We start from the raw sequence: 15,634 nt of genomic DNA on the forward strand, positions 1-15,634 counted from the left end.
TGGATTTTCTCTGTAACATTTGGATCAGACGTTATTAGTGATAAGCAAGTGTACTTGTTGCTTGGGTTTTCCTGAGCATGCTCGGGTGGTCTCCGAGTATTTGTGAGTGATCGGAGATTTAGTTTTTGTTGCTGTAGCTGCATGATTTACGGCTGCTAAACAGGCTGAATACATGTGGGGATTCCCTAGCAAGCAGGCAACCCCCACATGTACTCAGGCTGGCTAATAGCTGTAAATCATGCAGCTGCATCAACAAAAACTAAATCTCCGACCACCCGAGCATGCTCAGGAAAACCCGAGCAATGAGTATACTAGCTCATCATTAAACATTACCAAATCCCATCCACAACGCTGGTAAGTGTAAAACAATGGATTTCTGGAGTGAAAATCCGCTGGGAATTGGACCTGTGTGAACATACCCTAAAATAAACCCTTTTTTCAGCACAAGGTGCAATAACAGGACTATTAAAGAGGTTTTTCAGGCTAATCCCAAATTTCTGCAGTTGGAGGTAGCTGAATCCTAACCAAAATCCTATGCGATGTGCACATGGTCAGGATTCCGCTCAACCAGGCAACAAGCAGTTTTCACGTGACTGCATGCGTATGATTTACAGACTGGAAATCACAAGCCAGCTAGCAACATTTCCTGCTTCTCTCAGTATACTATTCGTAGAAGTGAATGAGAATGAAATAACAAACGTGATCGCATGATGGTCGCTTGTTACCTGCTCGAGCGGAATCCTGAGAGTGTGCACACTGCATAGGATTCATCAGATAGATACAGTAGATAAAGGTGGTAAATATATGGTAGGTTAGTCCTACCTCTTCAATGAGTTAACTGTACACAAACTAATTTCCAGCAAGAGAATTGCTTCTCCCAAGTTTGCTAATTGCATATTTCTAAGGTAAATCAGAGATACTGTGTCATCATTTAGTCTCCACTGAGTAATAAAGTGGAGAACAGTTTGTGCCCAACAAGGGACCATAATACGTGATCAAAAACTCTACAGGGACTAGCAAGACATCTGGATGACCCTGGATGACCAAACCGGGGCAAAGGAGGACACCCCAGCAACTCCAATCACATTCTATGTGTTTTGGCGCTTACAAATATAGCTGTTTAGCTTCTTTCCAACTGGTAAACATCCAGCAATAATAATTTATCTTGTCTGCTATCACATTTTATCATTTCAACAGAAAAACTGAGGGAAGTAAATGTCATGAACATCATTAACCAGAGTGAAATAAAAAAACATGGAGCTAAATTACTGGTCTAGAAATGAGGCCTATCAACATGAGAGAAGCAACAGGACCAGCATCAGAAGCATGAGCCCCGGTCATACCAACAGATACCCAGCCCTGTAACACTGGAGTAACCGGGGTCCCTTCCAGAAGCATTTGTGAGGCTAAGGCTGGACACGCGTGACTAAAAATCCATCCACTATTGCAGCCAATGACCAACTCGCTTTGAGAGAAAGTCAGGTGTCCATTGGCCAATGTGGGTGGTCGAAGGTTTTAGCCACACAATGTGGTCTTACCCAAGCACCCATTTTTTCATTGTTACTATTTTTACTTGGCTATAAGAAGTTATATGTAATGATACTGTACTGTCCAAACCTAACTGGTCTACTTTACCATCATGACTCACTTACGTCCGGTGGCCCTCATAGCCAGCATGGAGTGATGATGACGTTGTAGTTCTACCCAATCTTTTTTGTTATACAGCTCATTCTTGCAGTCTGAAGTGGAGCCCACTGGGAATCTTTCATCAGAACATGTCCCATTCTTTAAATTAAGTTAAATGACAAATATATATTTTAAGTATTGGTTGTTCTGTTTTTTTTTTTTTATGTGTGTGTCATTTCATATATTAAAGAAAATCTTGAAATATTGCAGTTTTCACTCTGACCGCTGACCTCTCATTATAGACCTCACAGTTCGTGTTCTGTAAAGGTCTCAGTAGTCGGGTGCAGGGCCGGCTCCAGGTTTTTGAGGGCCCTGGGTGAAAGAGTCTCAGTGGGCCCCCCTATTAACACAAACCACGATTCATGATCCACAGATACAGCAGAGAAATATAGGTATAGTACAATGCCAGATTAACAGCCCACGTAGAATATAGCACAGCCCACGTAGTATATAGCAGCCCACGTAGTATATAGCACAGCCCACGTAGTATATAACAGCCCACGTAGTATATAGCAGCCCACGTAGTATATAACAGCCCATGTAGTATATAGCACAGCTATGTAGTATATAGCACAGCCACATAGTATATAACACAGCCCACGTAGTATTAACAGCCCATGTAGTATATAGCACAGCCATCATACTATATAGCAAAGCCCACATAGTATATAATACAGCCATGTAGTGAAGTATATACAGACAGTAGTCTACATGTCTCATTATAGACCTCACACTTCGTGTTTTGTAAAGATCTCAGTAGTCCCGGGTCATTACTATATGAGGAAGACAACAATGATGTGTAACACTGATATATTGATAACACAGGATCCATAGTTAATATATCAGTATCAGTACGGCACGTGGAGGCAAAATAGGCAAACACACAGAACCGGGGCACAAAATGTTTTAGGAAAAGTGGCTTGCGAAAGTATTCGCACCCCCCTTGGCATTTCTTGCGTTTTACTACCTCACAACCTTTTGCGAAAATTACTGAAGCAAGTCGCTTTGGATAAGTCTCTATGAGCTTCCCACGTCTTGCCGCTGGGATTTTTGCCCATTCCTCAAGGAAAAACTGCTCCAGCTCCTTCAAGTTAGATGGATTCCTTTGGTGAACAAAAATCTTCAAGTCTGATCACAGGTTCTCAATTGGATTAAGGTCTGGGCTTTGACAAGGCCACTCCAAAACATTTACATGTTTCCTCTTAAACCACTCGAGTTAGCTGTATGCTTTGGGTCATTGACTCCATCCCAGTCTCAAATCATTGACAGATTGAAATAGGTTTTACTAAAAAATATCCCTGTATTTCGCACTTTTCATCTTCCCCTCGACTTGGACCATTTTGCCTGTCCCTGCTGTTGAAAAACACCCCCACAGTATGATGCTGCCATCATTTTTCACTGTGGGTATGGTATTCTTGAGGTGATGTGTTGTGTTAGTTTGGTGACAGACATAGCGCTCACCTTGGTGGCCAAAAAGTTCAATTTTGGTCTCATCTGACCACAGCACCTTCCTCCATGCATTTGGGGTGTCTCCAACATGTCTTTTGGCAAACACAAAACAAGCCTTACAATTTTTGTATAACATAATTCAATTAAATAATTCTTTAAAAAAGCATTTATTACCCTTGCTTTTTCTATGCTAATGAGGGCTTTGAGTAGTTGATGGGGCGTTAGTTCCTCAGACTAGTCAACCCTCTTTCCATGTTATCACGCCCCTGTGGGCGTGATAACATAATTTGCACTGCCTGGCCACATCGCCAGCTCATGCAAATTTATGCATGTGTGCTGCTCATTCCAGCAGTGTCACTGCCTTTCTGAAGCCAATTGTCCGCTTCCCAGCTTCAGAGACGCACACTGCGCATGACCGGAAGCCATCTTCTGAACTCCTGGGGTGTGATAACATGGAAAGAGGGCAACCTAGTCTGGGGAAAAACTGCCTCATCGAGTAGTCAAAGACCTCATTAGCATAGGGAAAGCAGAGGTTAAAAATTATTTTTTACATAATTATTTAACTGAATTATATTATACAGGGATGGTAAGGCTACTTTCACACTAGCGTTTTTGGCTGCACGTCGCAATGCGTCGTTTAGGAGAAAAAACGCATCCTGCAAAGTTGTCTGCAGGATGCGTTTTTTCGCCATAGACTAACATTACCGACGCATTGCGAAGTATTGCCACACGTCGCAACTGTCGTGCGACGGTTGCGTCGTGTTTTGGCGAACCAACGCCACAAAAAAAATGACATGTAACTTTTTTTGTGCATCTAGTCCGCCATTTTCGACCGCACATGCGCGGCCGAAACTCCGCCCCCTCCTCCCCGGACCTTGCAATGGGGCAGCGGAAGCGTCGTAAGACTGCTTCCGCTGCCCACGTCGGGCATTTTTTTCACAGTATGCGTCGGTACGTCGGGCCGACGCAGAGCGACGGCCCCGTACCGACGCTAGTGTGAAAGCAGCCTTAGGGAGGGAGTTTAATCACACATAGCTGAATGCTGCTGGATTGGTGGGCAGGGAGACCTAAAAGGTTCCCTTTAAAGATGACACATTTCCTTTGTATTTTCGGCAGAACCAAAAAATATATTTTCATCTTTTACATTTTAAAAATTACAAAAAGGAAAATGACCTGATTTAAAACATTTGGCACTTTTGGAGATTTGTGTGCTCAGATAACTTTGACCAAGGTTTCAGAACTTAATTATCCTGTTAGGGTTATGGCTTTTCACTATCATCGTTAGGGAAGGCCAGGTGATGCAAATTTCCCAGCTTTATAAAAACCCAACCTCCTCTAACCTTGTGCCAAAAAATCAGCCATAGGTTCGGCAGCGCCCCAGGGTCCTGGTCATTGCAGTAATATTATTCTCCTCTAGGGGGGAGTGATGTTACGTCTGAAGGCAATAAAGGAGATCTCTTTACCAGGTATCACAAACCACACAACACACTTCACACTCCAGTCCACCAGGGGGAGCTATGCTCCTATCTATTAGGGCACTCTTCACAATTAGGTAAAACTGGTGGTCTGGATAGGAAGTTAGGCAGAAGCTGACTGGGCTATGGGCTTCACCCAGGCAGCACCTGTCAGGCAGCCAGAGGGGAAGGAGGAACATCTAAGAGCTGCAGACAGAGTGGTCCCTGACAGGGGTGGGATCCTGTCAGAGGCCCAGATGGAAGGCCACGGAGCAGCGCCTGCACCACGTGCGGTAGCATCCTTAGAAAGAGACACGAACAGCGAATTGTATTGTAGAGGGTGAGAAACGAAGTCATAGCAAAAAGAGAGGAAACCAGAAGGAGTTCTGCCCTGCAAAAGGCTGCCTCCTTTCTGAGGCACAGGATCCGGTAGCCGGAACACCGAGGGAGCAACAGTCTCCAAGCCTTGCTCCAGAGACCAGCAGGACAGATAATTCCACGTTATCTGCCCGACCTATACCCAGGAGGCACGGTGGCAACTTGTGGGGGCTGGGGCGTGCTAGAGTCCCTGTAAAAAGCCTCAGGCCATCAGTCATACGGGTTGTTCCTATCCATCTGGGGGACAGAGAGAAAGACATAACATCTAGAACATCTACAACAGTTGTGAGGACCTTATGAGAGGCTCAGCAGTAAGGTACTACAACACCCAGGCACTAGAGGAAGGCTACTGATTTCCACCTGGATAAGGGGACTCTGGATTTGCCTTCAGACTGGCCGGACTCTGCCTACCCTGTGGTCTGTACCCTGGATTGTGGATGCTGAAGCCTTCAGTAAAGGTAAAGAGACTGCAACCTTGTGTCCTCGTTCTTCACTGCGCCTCACACCATCCACCATCTACACTTCTGGGAAGCCCTGGGGATACACTTCACCTGTGGAAAGGTATACCATCTAGCTGCCACTACATCACCCCAGCGGACCCCTAAGCAGCGTCGGTCACCATGACCGAATACCACAGGTGGCGTCACGAACATACGCCTTTAAAGACCTTTCCCCCATTTACAAAGGACGTCCCTAGGGCCACGGACCGGGTCAGCCACCGTGACATCCCCCGTGAACCGAAGGACCCGGTACCGAGTACCCCATTGCCCTACGGGGGCGATCCAGTTCTAAGCAGCTGCCTACCACTCTGAAAATGAAAATGGTGGAGGCCCACAAAGCAGGAGCAGGGTATAAGAAGATAGCAAAGCATTTTCAAGTTGCCCTTTTCTCAGTTTGAAGTGTACTTAAGAAAAGGCAGTTAACAGGAACAGTGGAGGTCAAAATAAGGTCTGGAAGACCAAGCAAAATTTCAGTGAGAGCTGCTTGTAGGATTTCTAGAGAGTCAAATCAGAACCCTCGCTTGACTGCAAAAGACCTTCAGAAAGATTTAGCACTCTGGAGTTGTGGTACATTGTTTTACTGTTCAGAGACACCTGCACAAATATGGCATTCATGGAAGAATCATCAGGAGAAAACCTCTCCTGTGTCCTCACCATAAAATTAAATGCCAGAAATATGCAAAATTAAATCTAAACAGGCCTGAAGCATTTTGAAAACAAGTAATGTGGACCAATGATGTTAAAGTAGAACTCTTTGGCCACAATGATCAAAGATATGTGCGCAGACAAAAATGCACAGAATTTCAGGAAAAGAACATCTCCATAACCATTAAGCATGGGGGAGGATCAGTCATGCTTTGGGGTTGTATTGCAGTCAGTGGCACAGGGAACATTTCATAGGTAGAGGGAAGAATGGATTTAATTAAATTTCAACTAATTCTTGATGCAAACATAACACCATCTGTAAAAAAGCTGAAGTTGAGAAGAGGATCGTTTCTACAAATGGAGAATGATCTTAAACACACATCAAAATCCACAATAGATTACCTCAAAAGGTGAAAGCTGAAGGTTTTACAATGGCCCTCACTGTCCCCTAATTCGTACATCATTAAAAATCTGTGGCTAAACCTCAATAGAGCAGTGCATGCAAGACGACCCAGGAATCTCACAGAACTGGAAGAGTTTTTCAAGGAAGACTGGATGAAACTCCCTCAAATAAGAACTGAAAGACTCTTGTCTGGCTGCAAAAAGCATTTACAAGCTGTGATACTTTAAAAAGAGTGAGCTACTAGGTAATAACCATGCAGGGTGCCCAAACTTTTGCATAGGTCCATTTTCCTTTTCGTAATTTTTAAAATATAAAAGATGAAAATATAGTTTTTGTTTTTGCATAAAATACAAAGGAGGTTAACTTTAGGCCTTTTAGAGATAATTTAATCTTCAACTTAAGAGTTCACAATAATAGCAATTTTGACCGGAGCATGTGACACTTAACACACAGGAGGACTTTCTTTCACTAAGGACTTATGAAGGTAATTAGTTGCATCAGAATTTTTTTCGTGGCTTCATAGCAAAAGGGGTGAATAAATATGCACTTCCCAATTTTCAGTTATTTGATCCCATAAATTTAATTTATGCCTATATTTTTCACACTTCACTTCACCAACTTAGACTATTTCGTGCTGATACATCACACACAAATCGGATTACAAAAATATTTAAACACAGGGTGTAATGTAACAAAATAGGTAAAGAGCCAAGGGGTGAATACATTTGCAAACCACTATATATACCGTATATACTCGAGTATAAGCCGACCCGAGTATAAGCCGACCCCCCTAATTTTGCCACAAAAAACTGGGAAAACTTATTGACTCGAGTATAAGCCTAGGGTGGAAAATGCAGCAGGTACCGGTGAATTTCAAAATTAGAAATAGATGCTCCATACCGTTCATTATGGCCCCATAGATGCTCCACATAAAGCTGTGCCATATATAATGCTCTGCACCGTTCATTATGGCCCCATAGATGCTCCACATAAAGCTGTGCCACATATAATGCTCTGCACCGTTCATTATGGCCCCATAGATGCTCCATAGATAGCTGTGCCATATATAATGCTCTGCACCGTTCATTATGGCCCCATAGATGCTCCATAGATAGCTGTGCCATATATAATGCTCTGCACCGTTGCCCCATAGATACTCCACATAAAGCTGTGCCATATATACAATGCTCTGCACCGTTGCCCCATAGCTGTGCCATATATATAGTGCTCTGCACCGTTGCCCCATAGCTGTGCCATATAGTGCTCTGCACCGTTGCCCCATAGCTGTGCCATATAGTGCTCTGCACCGTTATTGCCCCATAGCTGTGCCATATAGTGCTCTGCACCGTTATTGCCCCATAGCTGTGCCATATAGTGCTCTGCACCGTTATTGCCCCATAGCTGTGCCATATAGTGCTCTGCACCATTGCCCCATAGCTGTGCCATATAGTGCTCTGCACCATTATTGCCCCATAGCTGTGCCATACAGTGCTCTGCACCGTCCATTATTGCCCCATAGCTGTGCCATACAGTGCTCTGCACCATTGCCCCATAGCTGTGCCATATAGTGCTCTGCACCATTGCCCCATAGCTGTGCTATATAGTGCTCTGCACCGTCCATTATTGCCCCATAGCTGTGCTGCTGCAATAAAATAATAAAACACATACTCACCTCTCTTGCTTGCAGCTCCTCGGCGCCATCTTCCCGGCGTCTCTCCGCACTGACTGATCAGGCAGAGGGCGGCGCGCACACTATATGCGTCATCGCGCCCTCTGACCTGCACAGTCAGTGCAGAGAGAGAGAGACGCCGGGAAGATGGCGCGACACCCGGCGTGTGGAACGAGGACAGGTGAATATGCGATACTTACCTGCTCCCGGCGTCCCGCTCCTTCCCCCGGACAGCTGGTCTTCGGTGCCGCAGCCTTTTCCTCTATCAGCGGTCACCGGCACCGCTGATTAGAGAAATGAATTATGCGGCTCCGCCCCTATGGGGGGTGGAGCAGCCTATTCATTTCTCTAATGAGCAGTCCCACGTGACCGCTGAACAGGGGAAGAGGCTGCGGCACCCGGAGACCGTGGGACGGGCAGGGGGAGCGACAGGATCGCCGGGACTAGGTAAGTATGCCTCAGCGCCCTCTCCCCCTCACCCGCCGACCCCACCGCCGACCGTGACTCGAGTATAAGCCGAGAGGGGCACTTTCAGCCCAAAAATTTGGGCTGAAAATCTCGGCTTATACTCGAGTATATACGGTATGTATATATATATATATATATATATATATATATATATATATGTAAAATGATGTGTGATGTGCTGAATACAGTGGGGAAAAAAGTATTTAGTCAGCCACCAATTGTGCAAGTTCTCCCACTTAAAGGGAACCTGTCACCCCCAAAATCGAAGATGAGCTAAGCCCACCAGCATCAGGGGCTTATATGCAGCATTCAGTAATGCTGTAGATAAGCCCCCAATGTATCCTGAATGATGAGAAAATGAGGTGACAGGTTCCCTTTAAAAAACATAAGAGAGGCCTGTAATTGACATCATAGTTAGACCACAACTATGAGAGTCAAAATGAGAAAACAAATCCAGAAAATCACCTTGTCTGATTTGGTAAGATTTATTTTGCAAATTATGGTGGAAAATAAGTATTTGGTCATTAATAAAAGTTCATCTCAATATTTGCTATACATCCTGTGTTGGCAATGAGAGGTCAAACGTTTTCTGTAAGTCTTCACAAGGTTGGCACACACTGTTGGTGGCATGTTGGCCCATGGCTGCGGCGTCCACTGTGCTGCCGTCTATTGAGTGCAGGTGAATCCACTTGTTTTCACTGAACCGTGCGGATTCACCACGTCCAACTCGCAGCGTTTACTGATCGTGGGCACAAACCCTTATAGAGAACACAACGACTTCAGGGTGGAAGCTCCCCAAGGACGGTCGGCTCACTTTCTTTTTACTGTTTGTCATCTTTGTACACTCAAAGTGTTAAACAACACTCAAAAAACTGAAAATGTGCACATAGCCTAAGGAATCCGGAAAGTTTCCACCTCTGAAACCTGCAGAACTGCGAATGGTGCTCTGGACTATCAAGCCACCATCAGGATTTGGTCAGTATTTTACATCAGTATTTGTAAACCAAAACCAGGAGTGGAACAATCAGAGGAAAAGTATAATAGAAACATATGCACCACTTCTGTATTTATCACCCACTCCTGGTTTTGGCTTACAAATACTAGTGTAAAATACTGACCAAATACTGCTAGTGTGACGGCAGCCTCATACTGATGAGAAAACATTTCCCCACCAGATACCTTATACAGGCTGTGTTAATCATGTGACCAAACCCTGAAGCCAGAAAATGCCTGCACAGTCCCAACAATGCAACGCACATAAAAAGTGGCGAATATTCAATATTAAGATGTATCTGTATTGCCGGTGGACGTCACAGTGCAGAGATCGGATGACTGAGCGGTCGTGTTTATTCGCTGCAGTGACATCTATTAATACATGGCATTACAAGAGTTATCACAGCCTTAGGCTGGGTTCACATTGCGTCCTGGCAGTCCGTCTAACGGACTACATTACACCGCGGCATAAACGCGGTGTAACGTAGTCCATTAACGCCGCCATTGACTGCAATGTCGGACGCATCACTAGCGCACGCCCACAATGCCGTCATTGAGTGACGGACCCTGAGACGCGGGCTGCAGCGTTTCCGGGTCCGTCACTGCTAGCGCAGATAGAGCTAGCAGATGCTCTATCTGCGCTAGCGGGATGTAAACGTCAGCACTTGCGTTACAGCAGCCCGTAAATCGTATGTGCTGAACGGGCTGCTGCTAACGCAGTGTGAACCTAGCCTTAGATCGGTGATGACGATTTCCATAAAAGTTGGATGTTTACAAATATTTACAGAGACGCTGGTAAACGACAAATCTAGTCAGATCAAGCACGGGGCATGGAAAAAAACAAAACAGAAAAGGTAAATAGAAAAATAAAAAAAATGTTATGGCTCTTGGAAAAAAAAAGATAATTGCTGCACCCTAAAAATGCTAATTTATAAAACATCTGATACATCTGATACAGAGAGATCACATAACTGTTTCAAAGCGGTTTATGATCCATGTAGACCTGGACATTTGTTTATCTGATCACTACATTTATTGTGTCCTGCTGTCTCAACTGAGTTAGATTGATTGGTAACGAGAGGGGAAAAAAAAAAAAAGTAAGATCTAAGAGCTAGCCTTCTATAAATGTAGACATACTTTGGGGATGCATTCGTGCAGGGGTGCATTCGTGCACTATTATTCGTGTACATTTATTCAAAGTACTTTTTTCTAAGTACTCGGCAGTTATAACATGGCAGTTAGACAGGTAAGAAAAACTAAATCTATCCCCTATTCATTTGAAACAGAACAAATACTCACCCCATATGTATTTGTATAATCTATATCCTGGCTGCTGCATTCACTCACATTCACCGCCCTTGCATAAACTCTTTACACTCCATCCATATCGGCCCCTCTGTCCTCTCCTCTCCTATGTAAAGCACTCACGCTCTGTTCACATTGCTTAACAGCGCAGATCCATTCAGTCCCACCATCCAACACAAGAGACGCTCTCACAAATCGCTTAACCATCTGCTCACTCTTTCTATCCTCCTTATCCTAGTTGCTGGAGACATTTCTCCCAACCCCGGCCCCCCATGTTATAGCCAGTCAAACCTCCCAACTGCTATACTCAGAAACCCCTCTAACCTTATTAATATTCCCTGCATGCCTTCTGTCTCTTTGAATTGTGCCCTTTGAAATTCTCACTCTGTGTGTAATAAACTCTCCTTCATCCATGACTTCTTCCTTTCTAACTCTCTTAATCTCCTGGCTCTTACTGAAACCTGGATCCAGCAGTCAGATCCAGCTCTTTCATATGGTGGACTACACTTTTCTCATACCCCAAGAGCAGACAACAGAGCAGGTGGAGGCGTTGGTCTGCTCCTTTCACCAAAATGTACCTTCCAAATTATCCCCCAAGTACCCTCACTTGTATTCCCTTCCTTTGAGGTCCATGCTGTCAGACTCTACGTCCCCTTCTCCATGCGAGTGGCAGTGGTGTATTGTCCTCCCGGCCCCTCTCATCAGTTCCTGGATCACTTTGCCACCTGGCTTCCACACTTTCTCTCCTGTGACACCCCCACCCTTATCATGGGTGATTTCAACATCCCCATTGCTTCTCCCTTCTCCCTGTCAGGGAGAGACTTGGTGAGCGAGAGCTAATAACCCGGGCTCCTGCAATTTCCCTAAGACTAGGGAAATCCTGACTGACCCTCTACCTGAAGTTTACACTTCACCCTAACACCCTAACTCCTGAGCTCAGCCCTAGGCTGAAACCTCCACCCACCACCCAGTGAAGAGGTAATACTTAAATACCCACAGTTAGCACAGACAAGGATAAAGGAAAATATACACCACGCCGCAGACACTCAGGAATACACTATAAATGTGCAGGGCAAAATAAACACAAATATAGGAAGGAGTAAATAAGACGAAGGAATATACACCACCAGCAACGAATCTCCAACCACCAGCTCTCCACTCCAGACCGAGATAACAACGCAAGACAGAAGCTATAATCGGCGACGCTCAATGATCAGGAGAACTATTTAAAGGCCATGGAAATGGCCCAGCTTCCAATCCGAGGATCAGGTAAATTAACCCTGGAACAGCTAGACAAAATCTAGCAGACGCCAATGAGTAAATAGTGGTCAAAAGCGGAATTACCGACCTGGTCTGAACAGCGTCCGACATGACACTCCCCATCTGCTTCTCACCTTTTATCTCTAACCTCCTCTTTCGGCCTCTCGCAGCATACTAACTCTCCAACGCATGAAGATGGAAACTCCCTTGACTTGGTCTTCTCCCGGCTTTGCTCAGTGGACGAGTTCACAAACTCCCCTCTCCCGCTCTCTGACCACAACCTTCTTTCATTCTCTATCAAGATCTGCCATCCCGCTCAGGTCACCCTCACTTTTCACACTTATAGAAACATACAGGCCATTAACACCCAGAAACTTATGAAGAACTTGCAGTCCTCATTGGCCCCAATCTCCTCCATCTCATGTCCTGATTCTGCTCTGAAGCATTACAATGAAACCTTGCAAAGTGCCCTGGATGAAGCTGCTCCTCCTATACATAGAGCAACTAGACACAGACGGCGACAACCGTGGCACACGCTGCAAACACGTTTCCTGCAGCGGTGCTCCAGGTGCGCCGTACGTCTGTGGAGAAAATCTAATCTACCCAAAGATTTCATCCATTATAAGTTCATGCTAAAAACATACATCTCTGCCCTTCACCTCTCCAAACAAACCTATTTCAACACCCTGATCACCTCACTGTCAAATAACCCTAAACGTCTCTTTGACACTTTCCAGTCCCTACTCAACCCAAGAGAGAAGGCCCCAACCACGGATCTCCGTGCTGACGATCTGGCCAATTACTTCAAAGAAAAAATTGACCACATTCGACAGGAAATCATCTCTCAATCTCTTCATACCATGCACTGTCCTCCCTCCCCCACTGCATCTAGTTCATTCTCTGACTTTGAGCCAGTTACAGAAGAAGAAGTAGTCGGGCTCCTTGCATCTTCTCACCCGATTACTTGCACCAGTGACCTCATTCCGTCACATCTCCTCCAGTCCCTTTCCCCGGCTGTCACCTCTCACCTAACAAAAATATTCAACCTTTCTCTCACTTCCGGTACTTTTCCCTCCTCATTTAATCATGCCATCATACATCCATTACTTAAAAAACCATCACTCGACCAAAACTGTGCCGCTAATTATAGACCTGTCTCTAATCTTCCCTTCATCTCTAAACTCCTCGAACGCCTGGTCCACTCCCGTCTTACCCGCTATCTCTCAGATAACTCTCTTCTCGACCCTCTTCAATCTGGCTTCCGCTCTTTACACTCTACTGAAACTGCCCTCAGTAAAGTCTCTAATGACCTACTAACAGCTAAATCTAATTGTCACTACTCCATGCTAATTCTCTTGGATCTCTCCGCAGCATTCGACACTGTGGATCATCAGCTCCTCCTCAATATGCTCCGCTCCATCGGCCTCAAGGACACCGTTCTCTCTTGGTTCTCCTCCTATCTCTCTGACCGATCCTTCACTGTATGTTTTGCTGGTTCCTCCTCCTCTCACCTTCCCCTTACTGTTGGGGTTCCTCAAGGGTCAGTCCTAGGCCCCCTACTCTTGTCTTTGTATACCGCCCCTATTGGACAAACAATCAGTAGATTTGGTTTCCAGTACCATCTCTATGCTGACGACACCCAATTATACACTTCTTCTCCTGCTTTCACTCCGACCTTCTTAGAAAACACCAGTGATTGTCTTACCGCTGTCTCTAACATCATGTCCTCCCTCTATCTGAAACTGAACCGGTCAAAAACTGAACTCCTCGTGTTCTCTCCCTCTACTAACCTACCTTTGTCTGACATTGCCATCTCCGTGTGCGGTTCCACCATTACTCCCAAGCAACATGCCCGCTGCCTTGGGGTCATCCTTGATTCCGAGCCTTCGTTCACCCCCCACATCCGATCACTGGCTCGCTCTTCTTATCTGCATCTCAAAAACATTTCTAGAATTTGCCCTTTTCTTACTTTCCACTCTGCAAAAACTCTTACTGTTCCTCATATTCATTCTCGTCTGGACTATTGTAACTCTCTACTAATCGGCCTCCCTCTTACCAAACTCTCCCCGCTCCAATCTGTCCTGAATGCTGCTGCCAGGATCATATTCCTCACCAACTGTTACACCGATGCCTCTACCCTGTGCCAGTCATTACACTGGCTACCCATCCACTCCAGAATCCAGTACAAAACTACTACCCTCATTCACAAAGCGCTCCATGGCTCAGCACCACCCTACATCTCCTCTCTGGTCTCAATCTACCACCCTACCCGTGCCCTCCGCTCCACTAATGACCTCAGGTTAGCATCCTCAATAATCAGAACCTCCCACTCCCGTCTCCAAGACTTTACCCGTGCTGTGCCGATTCTTTGGAATGCACTACCCAGTTTAATACGATTAATCCCCAATCCCCACAGTTTTAAGCGTGCCCTAAAAACGCATTTGTTCAGACTGGCCTACCGCCTCAGCACATTAACCTAACTATCCCTGTGTGGCCTATCATAAAAAAAACAAAACAAAAAAAAACAAAACATAATCAGGTTCCTCGTATCATGTTCTCATACACTTTATGCAGTTAATAGCCCTCTGTGTCTGTACTGCTACATACTTAGGCAGTTAACTGGTTCATGCAGCTTTACATGAACACCCGAGCCTTACACTATGGCTGGTCAGAATAATGAAAGCAATTGTTACCATCCACCTCTCGTGTCTCCCCTTTTCCTCATAGTTTGTAAGCTTGCGAGCAGGGCCCTCATTCCTCCTGGTATCTGTTTTGAACTGTGATTTCTGTTATGCTGCAATGTCTATTGTCTGTACAAGTCCCCTCTATAAGTTGTAAAGCGCTGCGGAATATGTTGGCGCTATATAAATAAAATTATTATTATTTATTATTATTATTACATCACCAGGAAATGAGCTGATGCTATAATAATAATAATAATCATCTTTATTTTTATATAGCACTAACATATTCTGCATCGCTTTACAGTTTGCACACATTATCACTATTAACCCCTTTCTGACCTCGGACGGGATAGTACGTCCGAGGTCAGAAGCCCAGCTTTGATGCGGGCTCCGGCGGTGAGCCCGCATCAAAGCCGGGACATGTCAGCTGTTTTGAACAGCTGACATGTGCCTGTGATAGGCGCGGGCAGAATCGCGATCTGCCCACTCCTATTAACTAGTTAAATGCCGCTGTCAAACGCAGACAGCTGCATTTATCTACCGCATCCGGCCAGGCGGCCGGAAATGATCGCATCGCCGACCCCCGTCACATGATCGGAGGTCGGCGATGCTTCAGCAGTGTAACCATAGAGGTCCTTGAGACCTCTATGGTTACTGATTCCCGGCAGCTGTGAGCACCACCCTGTGGTCGGCGCTCACAGCACACCTGCATTTCTGCTACATAGCAGCGAACATCAGAT

At 45.3% G+C, this 15,634-nt stretch overlaps 1 protein-coding gene across 1 annotated transcript in view; it reads left to right on the forward strand.

Moving 5' to 3' along the window:
• Positions 1-1,885, forward strand: part of LOC143808481 (uncharacterized) — a 36,386-nt gene extending 34,501 nt beyond the window's left edge. The window contains exon 11 of the mRNA XM_077291204.1: positions 1,198-1,885. Coding sequence (XP_077147319.1) covers positions 1,198-1,206 — 9 coding nt within the window. The 3' untranslated portion in view covers positions 1,207-1,885. The remainder of the gene's footprint in view (positions 1-1,197) is intronic.
• The last annotated feature ends 13,749 nt before the right edge of the window (positions 1,886-15,634 follow it).

The sequence above is a fragment of the Ranitomeya variabilis genome, chromosome 2 (genome assembly GCF_051348905.1).
Source record: "Ranitomeya variabilis isolate aRanVar5 chromosome 2, aRanVar5.hap1, whole genome shotgun sequence".
Classification (NCBI taxonomy): domain Eukaryota; kingdom Metazoa; phylum Chordata; class Amphibia; order Anura; family Dendrobatidae; genus Ranitomeya; species Ranitomeya variabilis.